The sequence below is a fragment of the Pimephales promelas genome, chromosome 11 (genome assembly GCF_988280905.1).
Source record: "Pimephales promelas chromosome 11, fPimPro1.hap1.1, whole genome shotgun sequence".
Lineage (NCBI taxonomy): Eukaryota > Metazoa > Chordata > Actinopteri > Cypriniformes > Leuciscidae > Pimephales > Pimephales promelas.
In genome coordinates, this window is record NC_142779.1 from 36595660 (window position 1) to 36610874 (window position 15215).

Here is a 15215-nt window from a genome sequence, read left to right on the forward strand (position 1 = left end):
AGAAATTGCAACATCATAACAGTTTTGTGAACAAAGCAAACAATCTGAAAACGCTTAGTTTAAGACATTTAAGCACTGCATGTCTACTTTAAAGTCCCCCTGTAGTCAATAATTTTATCCCCTAAAACTCATCTCATCAACAAACGTTCTTCCATCAAAATGTCTTCATGGCTTAAAATATCTTGAATGTAACTCGACACCCTTGCCTCATTTAGTATGCACGGTTCTATGAATATGCAAATGAGCCCCGCCTCCACTCAGAGATCCACTGGTTGGCGATCACACGTTGATCTGATTGGTTACAAGGTGGTTTGTGACGTCAGAAACACCAGCGTGTTTTTGAGACCGTCTTTGGTTCACTGCAGGAAATACTCAGCAATGCTGTCCACTTATCAACGCACACACGGTGTGCCTTAAAGCACATTAAAAACACACATAAACAACATTTAAATGTACACTTTAACACACACATACAAATGCTCATCTGTACTGCTATGTGACTGTCATCCCAAAGAGCTCTAACAGCTCTACGTTCACAAGCTAATCTTCTATTGGTGTTTATGAGATTTATCACTGGGATCCAGCTCTGAGCCGCCGTCCACTTTCCAGACAATCAATAAGCAATCAGTGGAAGCTCACGGGGACGTTTGGCCTGCGAGAGGAATTCTTGAGTACATGCGAGCGGGAGTTCACAGCGCGAGCGGCCCGATCCTCCGAGTTTAAAGAGAATTCTCAATCAGATCCTCATCAGCGGCGTTTGATCTGCGGCTCAGCGGCTTCCGGAGACAGTATAAATAGATGCACTAGCATAGATAAAATAAGAAGGGTCGAGTCTCTGGACGTCTGAAGATGAACGCCGGGTACATACGAAATGACTGAGATTATTCATTTAAAGAACAGAGAGCCTCAGAGCGCATTAAATAATCTGTCTGCTTGAAACCGTTACGATATCTGCACATCAGAGAGCAGAGAAGGGGGCGTTTACTTTTGCACAACTCACTTCAGATGCATAGTCTTTAAAGGGGGCTTTAGCTTAAAATACCCCACAGATATTTTTTACAGCATGTTAAAATCATCACTATTTGAGGGTGAGCAAAAACGTGTGTCCCTTTAAATGCAAATGAGCTGCTGCTCCCGGAACAGGGGGCGGAGCTTCAAGAGCTGGCGTGTGTTTGAGTGTGTTAGCAGATCCGATTATCACGCACTGAACTTTTAAAAACTTGTCAGAAAGATGAGAGACTCAGTAAGAAGTGACGGTGAGTGACAGTGAATGGTTAGTTGATGAACGATGCAGCTGATGCGGAGATAACGATCTTCTAGTCTATGATTAGCATATTCTGTCATGATAATCTATAAATCGTGTTTTGGGGGCGTGGTTTATGTAAATTTTAGGGTTTGTGATGTCACTAACCCAGGCTCATGTAGTTCCACCAGCCGTTTGTTGTAGTCCTTAAAGGGATACTCCACTTTTTTTGGGAAATAGGCTCATTTTACCACTCCCCCAGAGTTAAACAGTTGAGTTTTACCGTTTTCGAATCCATTCAGCCGATTTTCTGATATTTAGAAGAATATCAGTAACCAGACAGTTTCTGGTCTCATTGACTTCCATAGTATATTTTTTTCCTACTATGGAAGTCAATGAGACCAGAAACTGTCCGGTTACTGATATTCTTCTTAATATCAGAAAATCAACTGAATGGATTCGAAAACGGTAAAACTGAACTGTTTAACTCTGGGGGAGTGGTCAAATGAGCCTATTTCCCAAAAAAAGTGGAGTATTCCTTTAAAAAGCGATTTCTGCAAAACCTTTGCTCTGAACTTTAAGCGTCGTAACTTTGCGGATTTTGTTTATGCTCAAACAGCAACATTACACACTCACTACAGCTGGAAAAGTGAAATCATACTCAAGGACAGTATTAAAAACGTTTGCATACGGCAGATTCTCAGGCAGAAGCACAGAAACGTTGTTCTGTGAGCGAGTGTGTCAGGTCTGAACCGTGGGTTAATGGGGAAAGCTGGAGGGAATGGGGGGGGTGTGTGTGTGATTTTCACACTTACTGAACACACAGTCATTACAGAATCCATCAAAGACATCCTGAAGCCTGGATGTGATAGAAATGCCCTTTGACAAGTGCAAAGAGATTGGTTTTGTTCAACCACCACCCCCCCATGATCAGCCGGTGTGGAGACGGTACACACACACTCCTGAGACTTCCGTCTGGATGCGACTGTGTGCAAGTGAAGTTCGAAACAATGAACCCCTGATAGCAAACTCCCCTACCGCTGATGTAGTTTGCATAATATATTAAACTAGCTGGGGCTTGAAATCAATATAAAACATGAATTCCTTCAAATCTCAAGACCAGAGACGCCCTCATTCAAATCTATTCACATTTATTTGTACAGCACTTTTCCCAATACACATCGTTCCAAAGCAGCTTTACAGAAAATACACGAGTCCACATTACAATGTAGAGTGATCTGGTCTCAGAGGACACGGTCTAACTCAGGAATGTACAAAACACAGTTAGATAAAAACGTATGACTGTAATAATTTAAGGCAGAAACAATGAGCTCATTAGAGTAATGAATACTTGAATGATGATTTGCAGGACTATAGAGAACGATGCTCTCGTCTTGGGCTGTGGAGTGGGCTTTACTTCATTTTATATCGTTGATACTCGCGCTTTCATTTCTACAAGCTTTAATCGAGGAGGATTTACTTTGTTTTTTTATTTAATTCTTGCCTGAACTAACTTTTTCATGTAGAAATTGCATTTGTTTTTTCTGTAGCATTTACTTCACCACTAAATGATTTTTTTATCAGTGTATAATAATAAACTAGCTGATTTGAAACATGAATTCCTTCAAATCTCAAGGCCGTTCTGACATGTATAATTCATCAGAGGGAACTGTCTAAGTTATGTATTTCAGAAATGGTCATATACAAATTTCACAGTTAGATGTGAAAAAATGTATAAACAATTCAATAATTTCGGCAAACAAAATTGCATTTAAAAAATGTAGTAATTTAAGGCAGAAACAATGAGCTCATCATTGAAGTAATGACTTGTTAACAAATGATTACAAGTATTGCATTTAAGAGAATGACTATACAAAATTCAATAGTGGGATTAACATCAAAATGCATTGTCTAATGTTAAAAGTATGTTTATTATGTAACCTTCTCCCTTTAAGTAGTTTGGCCATTTTAAGCATAATTCATGCAATTTTATAGTATTTATTTTCAAGAATTAAAAGAGCAGTTTCGAGTTTATCCTTGTATTGTTCAACTGATGGATGTTGATGTGGGATTTAGAAAGTAATTAGTAATAAGTAATTAAATACTTTTTAGAGAGAGTAATTAGTACAGGAATGTAATTACACTGCTGAAGATGTAATTAACGCATTTTTATAGGGAGTAAAGGTCGGAAATTTCCGCACGTTAAAAAACTAAGTACGACCTCACGTTGTGTCAATCACGCCTACAAACTTTCGTCCGTCATGAAAATATTCGGATGCGTAGCTCAAGCGTTTTGAGAGGTTTTTGACAACACAGAGCCACCGAATGACGGATACGAAAAAATGCATACGGACATTTCAGACTCGGTGTGCAAGAACCTTAACCTACCCAACACTGGAACTAATGAATGCTTGTTTGTGCACAAATTTGAGTTCATTTGCAGAACTCTAGAGATGGTCTCGTCTGGACGTGACCGGAGAGAGGGAAAGTTGTGAAGAGCGAGCTGAAGGAGTGATAGAGGAAGTTTCTCCTCATGTCAACATCACGTCTGACTGTACCTGTCCAGGACGGCAGTGCCTCATTCAGCTATTGTTCTCATTGAATTCCTCCCTTTAATGATGCACACACACACACACACACCCCCTCCTCCCCAACACCTACACCCACAGATGGACGTGAAGTGTGTACTCACAGCCTCTCCGCGTTTCGGGGGATGTTCCTGGGCATGGTTCTGAGCCCGAGCCCGTGGCAGTCCACAGTGGTGCCGCTGCACGTGCAGAGCGCCGGACACGCCGCGGCCGCTTCACACGCCAGCAGGATCCACACACACACCTCCACCAGCCGCGCGGAGTATCCGTATCCTCCACTCATGATCTCTGAGACCGTTTCCGGAGGGAGAAAAAAAGCGGCCGCTCAAACTCTCCTTTTCCTCTTCTTCTTGGAGGAGTTGCTTGGTCGCTTGTGTGCGTAACGCGCTCCACGACTAAAGAAAGGGGATACGGGGAACAAAAAATCTCTATCCTCTCTCACTCACACACACGGCAGTAATCCATCACAAGGATCTACAAATAGCAGTTCCCGGACTCCTCCCACTCTCTCTCTCTTGTACCCCTCCCAATCCTTACTCGCCCCCACCCCTGGCAGAACCTTAAACTCCTCTCTCTCTCTCTTTCTCTCTCTCTCAGACGGCACATGGCACGCCGCCGCCCGTCCTCAGGCAAAGGCCCCTGTGAAGAGAAGGGTCCGAACCCCCACGGCCCTCCCCTCCCCAAAACAGCCCTGTATAATCATGCTTCGGGATGGGGGAAGGTTAGCAATGCAGAGAGCAAAATGACACAGCCTTTGTGAAAAGCATGTGGACTTTTTTTTTTTTTGTCGCTTGACTTCTTTATTGAAATCCAAACCTTGGCTGAAGAGAGCAAGAGAAAAAAATCTGAATCTTGTTTGTTTGCACAGTCGTTTCTCTGCCTCCGATGAAGACGTAGATTGTCTCGGCACTGTACTTTGATTGAAGTTTTCTCAATTTTGTCACAAGGACTAATCAACAGCCATTCTTTTTGAGAAATTCATAGTTAATTAAATGGTGTTTTGCAACATTAAACTTGGAATGCAATCATCCAGCATTTAACACAACACACCAGCAAAACGTTTAATATCAGGGAGTAACAATGAAAATATGCAGCCTTCACCACAGTGAATATGAATTCCTACAATGTTTGCAAACAAAACCATTAAAATTAAAATATATATAGCGCATTAAGCATGTTAAAAGGTCATGCATTCCAACCATGTTTTTTGTATTGGGTTTTATTGGTGTTCTTGTGCGCAACCAAATATATATTTTTTACAGTGCAAAGATGAATTTCATAATGACAGAATGTTGCGTATCCTTCCAGTGTAAAGTGTCAGCAACAATAACAATGTGTCCATCTTAATGAAAGCTTTTTTTGGACAAAAGGATATGCTGAAAAGACTTCTCCACACTTGGCATCTGATTTACTTCACACACATTCCTCCACTGCTCCCCCTTGTGGATAAAATGACATTGCAAAAGTTTGTTACATGCATTTCTCTATACAAAATCTAACTCAAAACAAGCCGCTAAACAATGACATCCACCTGATTTCATTGAATCTAAAACCACCAAAAGGCCTCGGTTCCAACTGTACCCTCAGTTCCCTGAAGAGGGAACAAGACGTTGCGTCGGTTGACGCTGTGGGAACGCTCTGTGTGATTGCGTCGTGAAGCTCAAATAAAATCAGTCTAATAGTGTGACGCGACATCAGAGGCGGGTGACATCACAGACTGAAAACTATAAAGCCTGCCCAAACAGTGTAACACTAGCTTCTAATAGGCTGAAGCAAGTCGAGTATGGCAGGGCTACGCAACAACTTGTTCCTTCTTCAGGGAACCGAGGTTACAGGCTGAACCGAGGCGTTCCCTTAGAGCGAACTCGCGTTGGGTCGATTGACGCTGTGTGAACGTCTATACCCATGCCACCATAATGACCAGTGACTGTATAGTGTGAATCGAGAATGCACTAAGATGAGAGTACCTGAGCCCCAGGTGTGGAGCCCAAGTCTAGGTCGGAAAACCTCACGAATGTCTGTGGTGAGGACCAGCCCGCCGCATCACAAACATGTTGAAGTGAAACTCCTGACACAAAGTCCTTAGAGGCAGCCATACTCCAAGTCGAATGAACCCGTTCTGCCAAATGGGTAGGCAGTCTGGCCGATTCATAGGTAATAGAGATAGCCTTAGATGCTGGTGACCCTTTATTAGGTTGTTGCAAATTAGCTTTAGCTACAAACACGCATTGGATGGCTATTGTAACAGTTTTATCTATGTTTATTGTATCTGTCCCTATATAAATAAAACATTAAATAAATAAATAAATAAATAGGTGGTCCAAAACTTACGAACAGTTGTTCTGCTCTACGCTGTGGACGTAAGCATCCAATGTCCTACCTGGGCAAAATAAATGATTTCTTTCCTGGTCTGCATCCTGGAATGGAGGAGGAAAGAAGGCCTGCAGAATAATGGATCTGGCCACATTAGTGGAAACTTTTGGGTTACCCTGATCTAGGGTGAAGGAATGCCTTTACCATGCCTGGCGCCTATCTCCTATCCTTTTTAGAGAGGTGACAGCCAGGAGGAACAAGGGGTTTCTCCCTAAAGACATCCCACCCAAAGGAATGTGGTAAGCAGCTTTGGCCGCCACATAGACCTTAAAAGTTGACAGGGGATAGACCTGCAGGAAATCGCTCTTGCTGGAACTTGAACTGGGTTAAGTGGGTCTAGCTGATGACCACTGCACCAAGAGGTGAAAACTCCCCACTTCAATACATACAGTTTTCTCATGGAGGGAGCTCTGGAGTGAAGAATGGTCTCAACAACCTCGGTTGAGAGACCAGCATCTATGAGCTGGGCCCCCTCAGAGGCTAAGCCCACAGCTTCCACAGTTCTGGGAGGGGGTGTAATATTGAGCCCCCTGCCTGGGCCAGTAGGTCCCTCCTGATCGTAATTTTCCAGGGAGAGCCGTCAAGGACTTTAATCATGGATGGACGCACTTTAATCATGGATGGATGCACGTTTATCATGGATGGATGCACGTTTATCATGGATGGATGCACTTTTATCATGGATGGATGCATGTTTATCATGGATGGATGCACTTTTATCATGGATGGATGCATGTTTATCATGGATGGATGCACTTTTATCATGGATGGATGCATGTTTATCATGGATGAATGCACTTTTATCATGGATGGACACACTTTTATCATGGATAGACGCACTTTAATCATAGATGGATGCACGTTTATCATGGATGGATGCACTTTTATCATGGATGGATGCAGGTTTATCATGGATGGATGCACTTTTATCATGGATGGATGCACGTTTATCATGGATGGACACTTATCATTGGTGGATGCACTTTTATGGATAGATGCACTTTTATCATGGATGGACACACTTTTATCATGGATGGATGCACGTTTATCATGGATAAACACTTATTAATGGATGGATGCACTTTTATCATGGATAGATGCACTTTTATCATGGATAGATGCACTTTTATCATGGATAGATGCACTTTTATCATGGATGGACACACTTTTATCATGGATAGATGCACTTTTATCATGGATGGACACACTTTTATCATGGATGGATGCACTTTTATGATAATATATGCACTTTTATCATGGATGGACGCATTTTTCTTATGATAGATGCACTTTTATCATGAATGGATGCACTTTTATGATGGATAGATGCACTTTTATGATGGATAGATGCACATTTATCATGGATGGACACACTTTTATCATGGATGTATTCACTTTTATCATGGATGGAGTGGATGGACACACTTTTATCATGGATGGATGGACTTTTATTATGGATGGACACACTTTAACCATGAATAGATGCACTTTTATCATGGATGGACACACTTTTATGGACTTCAAAACAGAAACCAGACATTTACTGACATTATAAAGCTTGGAAGAGCCAGGAAATATTTAAATATAGCCTAACTCCGATTGTATTCGTCTGAAAGAAGAATGTCATATACCTAGGATGGCTTAAGAGTGGGTAAATCATGGGCTGATTTTAATTTGTGTGAACTATACCTTTAAGGTCTACTAACATTTCTGCCTGGTAGACCTGCCTCACCCCCATAGTGTGGAGACATGACCAGAGGCAGCATAAGCCTTGCCCACCAACGTTGATGTTGTTCTGACCGGTTTGGTGGGCAGCACCGGGGTCTTTAGGAACGATGAAATGTGTTCAATGTGAACGATGAAAACGATGATGCGTGCAAATGATGAGCACTAAACCCTTTGGGTAGGATAAGGGGTGTGGAGTGCGTGTGTATTACATGCAAAAACTGTGTATAATACGCAGACAACAACTATTTTTGGTATATAAATGGTACGAGAAATAAAATTTGTGCTTTAGATAGGCTACGCACATTAATGAGATCAGGTGAAAGCAGATTTTAAACAGAGAACACTTATTCACACACGCAATTGAATTGTTCTCTCACTAATGCATTACATTCAAACAAATGTAATCTTTCAGTGCTGTCTGTATTTGATTTGGGATGAGCAGAAATAGGTAAGAAATGTAGCGACCTGTAGATAAAATAACTGATAACTAACATTACACAAAATGTGCATTGCAAAAAGCTGATTTAAATATTGGTTCATTTAAATTCAAAGATTGCAGAGTTTGAAGGCAGGATTTTGAGTCACTAAACTATGGTTCAAAGAATAGGCCTACGGTAGGCCTAACGTTATGTGTAAAAACAAACAAGAAAACATAACCTAACGTTACATTAATGATGATAGGCTATACCTTCTGAATAGACATTGAAGTAATATCAAGTTCTGTGCTCTCTTGTTTATTTTAGTTTGGAAAACAAAATAAGTTTAGTCAATTTAGTTTGAAAATGCGTTTACCTGAGTCATTCACAAACTGCAGGCTGATGGTAATAAACATCTTCTTCATCGCTGGAAAACCTCACGCGTTTCAGGCTCGTTTCAATGGATTGCAGTTTTTCCAATTTATAATGTTATAATTTTCCCATTTATCCAGCGTTTTTGTACTTTGTGTTCGTTACAATGACTCACATGATTCATTCCGCTCATGACATGAACTGCCCGAACAAATCAAGAACCGATTTAAACCGTTTTGACCGATTCATTGAATAGAACCGACTCAAACAAGTGAATCATTGACCCATCAGGCTCTGCAGTTCACATACTTTACAGTAAACACACGGTGAATTGCGCCACCGTCTGGCTACGCTTGACATGACAAGAGCTCTTAAAAAATATTAGTTGGAAAACTTAAATTAAACCAAAAAAATTGAAAAGATTGCCTTGGAAATAAACTGCAATAAATAGCAGTAACTAATAAAATGACAAAAGCACATAATGGGTCAAAATTACACTAAAATTAACATAAAAACAAAAAATATAAAAATAAAAGCTAGTTCTAAATATTAATAAAACAACGATAAAACTAAAATAACACTGCTATAAATAGCATCCAATCATAACATTTTTACATATAATCTGTAGGGTGAAAGCTATTTGAAATGTATATTTATTTATTTTAATTGAGTTCATGTGTAATAAAATCTTGCCATGTAATTTTTAACAATATACAATTTTAAAAATGGTGAACATTGGGTTGTCAAAAAAATCACTCTTTACCATATTTTAAGTGTGATCTGGGGTCTTTGTTATGATTGTGATTTAATTAACTAATTTCTGACAATTTCATGTGTCACTTTACACTGTTAATTAGCTGATTTTCCTCTAAATTAAATAGACATAGCAGTTAACACCAGTGAACAAAAATTTGTTAATTTTTTTTTTTTTTTTTTTTGCTGGCTATGGCATGGCATGCCTATTAAACACCTGCAACTGTGATTTTGGCAAAGCAATAAACACACTAACCCAGTGCCTAGTTTTCAGGTTTGTTTTGAATGACAAAGGTGCAACCAAAAATTATCAGTGGAGGCAGAATCTGAACTCTATAGAAACTCTCAGATTCTACAAAAAGCTATGTTGAACAGCCTATATGTAGAATTAATGAACATGTTAAAAGTGTGTGGGAAACACATGTGGGTTTGTGGCGCAGTTGCACGTCTTCGCCAGCGGATGGCGACAGCGCGGCAGTGTCGAGCCCTTCCAAACGTTTTGCAAGTGATTCAACTGCAAAAAAAAATCCCCTCTTCTCCCATTAACTATTGTATTCTTACATTACATACTATTGAACTGGCATACAACAAAAATATATATATGTCAAAGGACAAAAAACAACCTTCCGCCATCTTGGCTCGAGTTTTCCAGTGGGATGAGCTTCCTGTGCGTGACGTCACGCGCTCCTCAGCAGCAACAGGCGTCAGCGCAAGAGCGGAGAGCGAGAGAAACATCGCAAGCAACAAATAAACACTTTGAACTGTAATAAGAGACACTGGAAAGTCTCTTCCGCGTGAACATTTGATCGCTTCTGTGGGAAATAAAACAATATTTGACATTCGTGATCGGTCGTCCGATGTTCGCCAACAGAAACTCTCGCCGATGGAAAGTTTGGGAAGGCCTCTGACGTCACACGCCTGGGCACTTGCTGTATCTGATAGGAACCTGGTGTTTGTCTCTTAAAATCTTCCTAGATTTATAACTTTAGTAAAACAATCAGCGAACAATCACACATTCCGATCCGGCTGGCGAAGATCCTCAGACGACGCGAAAATGATGCCGGTGAGTGAACGTGTTTGTGTTCATTTACTTCATAAAACCTCAGTCTGTTTTCTTCTTTAATATCTCATCTGTCATGTATTACATGACAGATGAGATATTAAAGAAGAAAACAGATATATATATATGTGTGTGTGTGTGTGTGTGTGTGTGTGTATATAAATATAGTTTTATATATAGTTTTATTATATATGTAATTATATGAAGAGTTCAGATGCAAAAGCCTCTAAGTGCCATTTGAAATTTTCTTCTAAAATGATCATTTTTATCAAGCTTGTATATTTAAGTTCAGTAATTTCACTTAAATGGCAATGAAGATGACCTATTAATTGTCATTTAAGTGAAATTACTGAACTTAAATATACAAGCTTGATAAAAATTATCATTTTAGAAGAAAATTTCAAATGGCATTTAGAGGCTTTTGCATCTGAACTCTTCATATATATATATATATATATATATATACTATGTTTTATTATATATTATTTTTTTATTTTATTATGCGCATGTGACTGTAATAGGTTAATGTTCATCGAGCTCTCATAGTTAATATAAGCATAATCTTTTTGATCTCTGATGTCATTATATTCGGCACAAAAATCGTAATTTTATGAGATAATATGACGTAAAAGTCAGTCACAATTTCGACTTTTTAATCTCGATTCTACGATTTAGTAGGCATATTTATGAAATGTGTATGTCATAGATTTGACAAAAAAAAAAAAGAGAAAAAGGAACAGGTATTTTCACCATCAACTTCTTCTGTTCCATTGGTGGTTTTTACAAGATTAGTAATTAAGTTGGCTTGAGAAAGCCAACTTACTGAAATCCTATTTAAACTTATTAAGTTGGCTTGAGAAAGCCAACTTACTGAAATCCTATTTAAACTTATTATTAAGTTGGCTTGTGAGAGCCAACTTACTGAAATTCTATTTAAACTTATTATTATTATTATTAGTGGTGCTTGCAAAGCAACACTATTGTTATCCTCCATACTTATTATTCTTATTTTTATTATTCCGGACACTTCTTCGGCGCGCTACTCCTCCCGCAGCTTTCGTCACAGACCCATGAATGAGGTGTCAAATCGACCGGCTCGTTTAGGAGAGGTGTGCTATGACTTTTCTAAGAGATCGGATGTACGATGTTCGCACAGCGGACCAAAAAGCGGCCAAAAAAAGGCCCATTGACTTACATTGAAACATTTTCAAAAATTCAAATCCCAACTGTCACTTTCTCACAGACACAAAAGGGCCTGACAGCCCTGCTGTCAGGCAGACGTCTCTCTCTCCCTAGGAGGATTTATTTTATCAGGCAACCAATAAATAATGGCCTAAAATCTTCATGGTCACACCATAGCAACCAGTTACAGCACCCTAGCAACCGTGGGCGATAGGCACGAGGCCGTAGGCCTCGTGCCATACTAAAAAACTCTATAAAAACTCTATAAAAACTAATTTTAGAGACTAAATATTAATCATCTGTTAAAAAATACACGCCGACATCACAGACCCCTGATTGAGGCGTCAAATTTTGCGGATTATTGAGGAGAGGTGTGCTGTGAATTTTCGTAGCGATCGGGGGTACGGTGTTCGTCCCAGGGGCAAATCATTGGGTAAAAAAGTCCCATAGACTTTTAGTGTTTTTCCTACTATGGTAAATTGCATAGGGATTTTTTTTATTGAACATAGCTCTGGATCACAGTGTCATAGAGACAAGGGGGCGGGCTCATTTTACTCAGACGACCAATCAGTCTCTCAGGATCATTGTGAAGCTATTAAGCCACGCCCTAGCAACCATTTAGAGCACCTTAGCAACAACTCCCATAGACTTCCATTAAAAGAGATCAAAGGGATATCTCAGGATATAAGTGTCATAGAAACATGAGGGTGGGCTCGTTTGACTTGGGCCAGCAAACAGCCAATCATGAATCACCTCAACAATTTCTGGCCATGCTCTAGCAACCATTATAGAGCACCTTAGCAACCAAAATCCAAAGAGGGATATCTTCCGTTATGAATGTCATAGAGGCATGGGAGTTGGTTTATATCATTCATACTGACAAGCAGCCTTTGGAGTTTCATGATTGGCAGCTGCCAAGCCACTCCCTAGCAACCAAAAACAGTACCCTAGCAACCATTTTGTAAGACCTATATCTCTGCACCAAAACATCGTATAGAGATGGGGGTTGGTTTATACATTCACATTGACTTTTGAGCTTCATGATTGGCAGATGCCATGCCACTCCCTAGCAACCAAACAGAGTACCCTAGCAACCATTTTGTAAGACCTACATCTCTGCATCAAAACATCGTATATAGATGGGGGTTGGCTCTTTTTACTCATGCTAGCAAACATGACTTGCTACATGCTACACATGCTAGCAGAGAATAGCTACATGCTAATATTGATTAGCTAAGTGCTAAATCATGCCAAGAAAATGCTACAAACTTCATAGTAACCATCTGTGACAACTACCAACCACCTATACCAGAACATCCTAGCAACCCCCTAGCAACCACCAAGAACACGCTAGCAACACCCTAGCAACCACCCAGAATACCCTAGCAACCACCAAGAACACGCTAGCAACACCCTAGCAACCACCCAGAATACCCTAGCAACCACCAAGAACACCCTAGCAACCACCCAGAATACCCTAGCAACCGCCTAACAACACCATAGCAACCACCCAGAACACCCTAGCAACCACCTAGCAACACCCTAGCAACCACCCAGAACACCCTAGCAACCGCCTAGCAACACCCTAGCAACCACACAGAACACCCTAGCAACCACCTAGCAACACCCTAGCAACCAGCCAGAACACCCTAGCAACCACCCAGAACACCCTAGCAACCGAGCGAGCTTTTTGCCACTGCAAGCACCACTTCACATTTTCCTCTGGAAATGTACATTCTAGTTATTATTATTATTCTTTTTCTGAGCGGAAAATTTTCTGACTCTATCTCCTCCTAGAGCTTTAACTCCACATACTCCAAACTCGGCACGGACACTCAAACTGTTCTGACTTAGTGTGCTATATCTTTTCTAACTGATCGGACTTACGGTTCTCCTAAAAATGACGATCAAAGTCGGAAAAAACTCCCATTGACTCCCATTGAGAAATTCAAACTGCCCAACTGTCAAAATTTCAAATCTAAATACCTTGAAGCCCCAGACTCAATCAAACTGTCATTCTATACACTATATGAGCCATTGAAACTCATTCAAACTAATGAACTCATCAATCTATGACACTTATCTATCTAATCTTAAACTCTTAAACTCACAATAAATTAATAAACTCTAAACTTAAACTTTCTAAGACTCATTTAATCTTATAAACTCATAAACTCTCAATTCATAAACTCATACTCTTATAAACTCTCATAAAACTATTAAACTCATAAATGAATAAACTCTGGACACTTACTCAATTAAACTTATAAACTCTAAACTCATTAACTCTAAATTCACACCATAGCAACCAGTTACAGCACCCTAGCAACCGTAGGCCATAGGCACGAGGCCGCAGGCCTCGTGCAATACTAAATATTGCTGATTTCTTAGAAACTTGTAATGTACCACATTTGAAGAGGCTGACAGGCTCTGTAAGAAAATACCTCACAGTGGGGGAATAGTTGCACCCCTGGGGGACAGGAGCTGCCCAAAATTGCCCCATTGACTTACATGAAATGGGCCGTCCTACACATTGCATTAGGATTTTATATTGAACATAGCTCTGGATCACAGTGTCATAGAGACAAGGGGGCGGGCTCATTTTACTCAGACGACCAATCAGTCTCTCAGGATTACTGTGAAGCTATCAAGCCACGCCCTAGCAACCATTTAGAGCACCTTAGCAACAACTCCCATAGACTTCCATTGAAAGAGATTGAAGGGATATCTCAGGATATAAGTGTCATATAAACATGAGGGTGGTCTCATTTGACTATGGGTAGCAAACAGCCAACCATGCATCACCTCAACAAATTCTGACCACGCCCTAGCAACAATTAACGAGCACCTTAGCAACCAAATTCTAAAGAGGGATATCTTCCATTCTGAATGTCATAGAGTCATGAGAGTTGATTTATATCATTTATAGTGACAAGCAGCCTTTGGAGATTCATCGCTGCCAGCTGCCAAGCCACTCCCTAGCAACTAAACAGAGTACCCTAGCAACCATTAAGCAAGATTTGTATCTCTGCATCAGAACAACGTATAGAGATGGGGGTTGGTTTAAATCATTCATACTGACAAGCAGCCTTTGGAGTTTCATGATTGGCAGCTGTCAAGCCAATCCCTAGCAACCAAACAGAGTACCCTAGCAACCATTTTTTAACAGCTATATCTCAGAATCAGAACATTGTATCGCGATGGGGGTTGGGTCTTTTGACTCATGCTAGCACATAGGACTTTCAATATGCTAAACATGCTAGCTGTGAATAGCTAAATGCTAATATGGATACTTTATAGTAACCATATGTGAACACTACCAACCAAGTAGCAATACCATATCAACCACCCAGGACACCCTAGCAACCACCTAGCAACACCATAGCAACCACCCAGAATACCCTAGCAACCACCTAGCAACACCATAGCAACCATCCAGAACACCTTAGCAACTACCTAGCAACACCCTAGCAACCACCAGATCACCCTAGCAACACCAT

The 15215-nt window shown here is 40.4% G+C and overlaps 2 protein-coding genes across 7 annotated transcripts in view; one reads left to right on the plus strand and one right to left on the minus strand.

Moving 5' to 3' along the window:
• The window catches only part of slit1a (slit homolog 1a (Drosophila)), an 85107-nt gene extending 76208 nt beyond the window's left edge, over positions 1-8899 (minus strand). The window contains exons 1-2 of one of the 3 annotated variants that reach the window (XM_089117361.1): positions 8725-8899; positions 3936-4226 (exon numbers count right to left, since the gene is read on the minus strand). In XM_089117361.1, coding sequence (XP_088973487.1) covers positions 3936-4114 — 179 coding nt within the window. In that variant the 5' untranslated portion in view covers positions 4115-4226; positions 8725-8899. Of the gene's footprint in view, positions 1-3935; positions 4311-8724 lie in introns of those variants that run through there. The other 2 variants (XM_089117362.1, XM_039690509.2) reach the window with 2 other exon arrangements.
• Positions 8900-10129: 1230 nt separating this feature from the next.
• tp53bp2a (tumor protein p53 binding protein, 2a) overlaps positions 10130-15215 on the plus strand; it is a 39250-nt gene continuing 34164 nt past the window's right edge. For all 4 annotated transcript variants that reach the window (XM_089117363.1, XM_089117364.1, XM_089117366.1 and 1 more), the window contains exon 1: positions 10130-10536. In XM_089117363.1, coding sequence (XP_088973489.1) covers positions 10528-10536 — 9 coding nt within the window. In that variant the 5' untranslated portion in view covers positions 10130-10527. The remainder of the gene's footprint in view (positions 10537-15215) is intronic.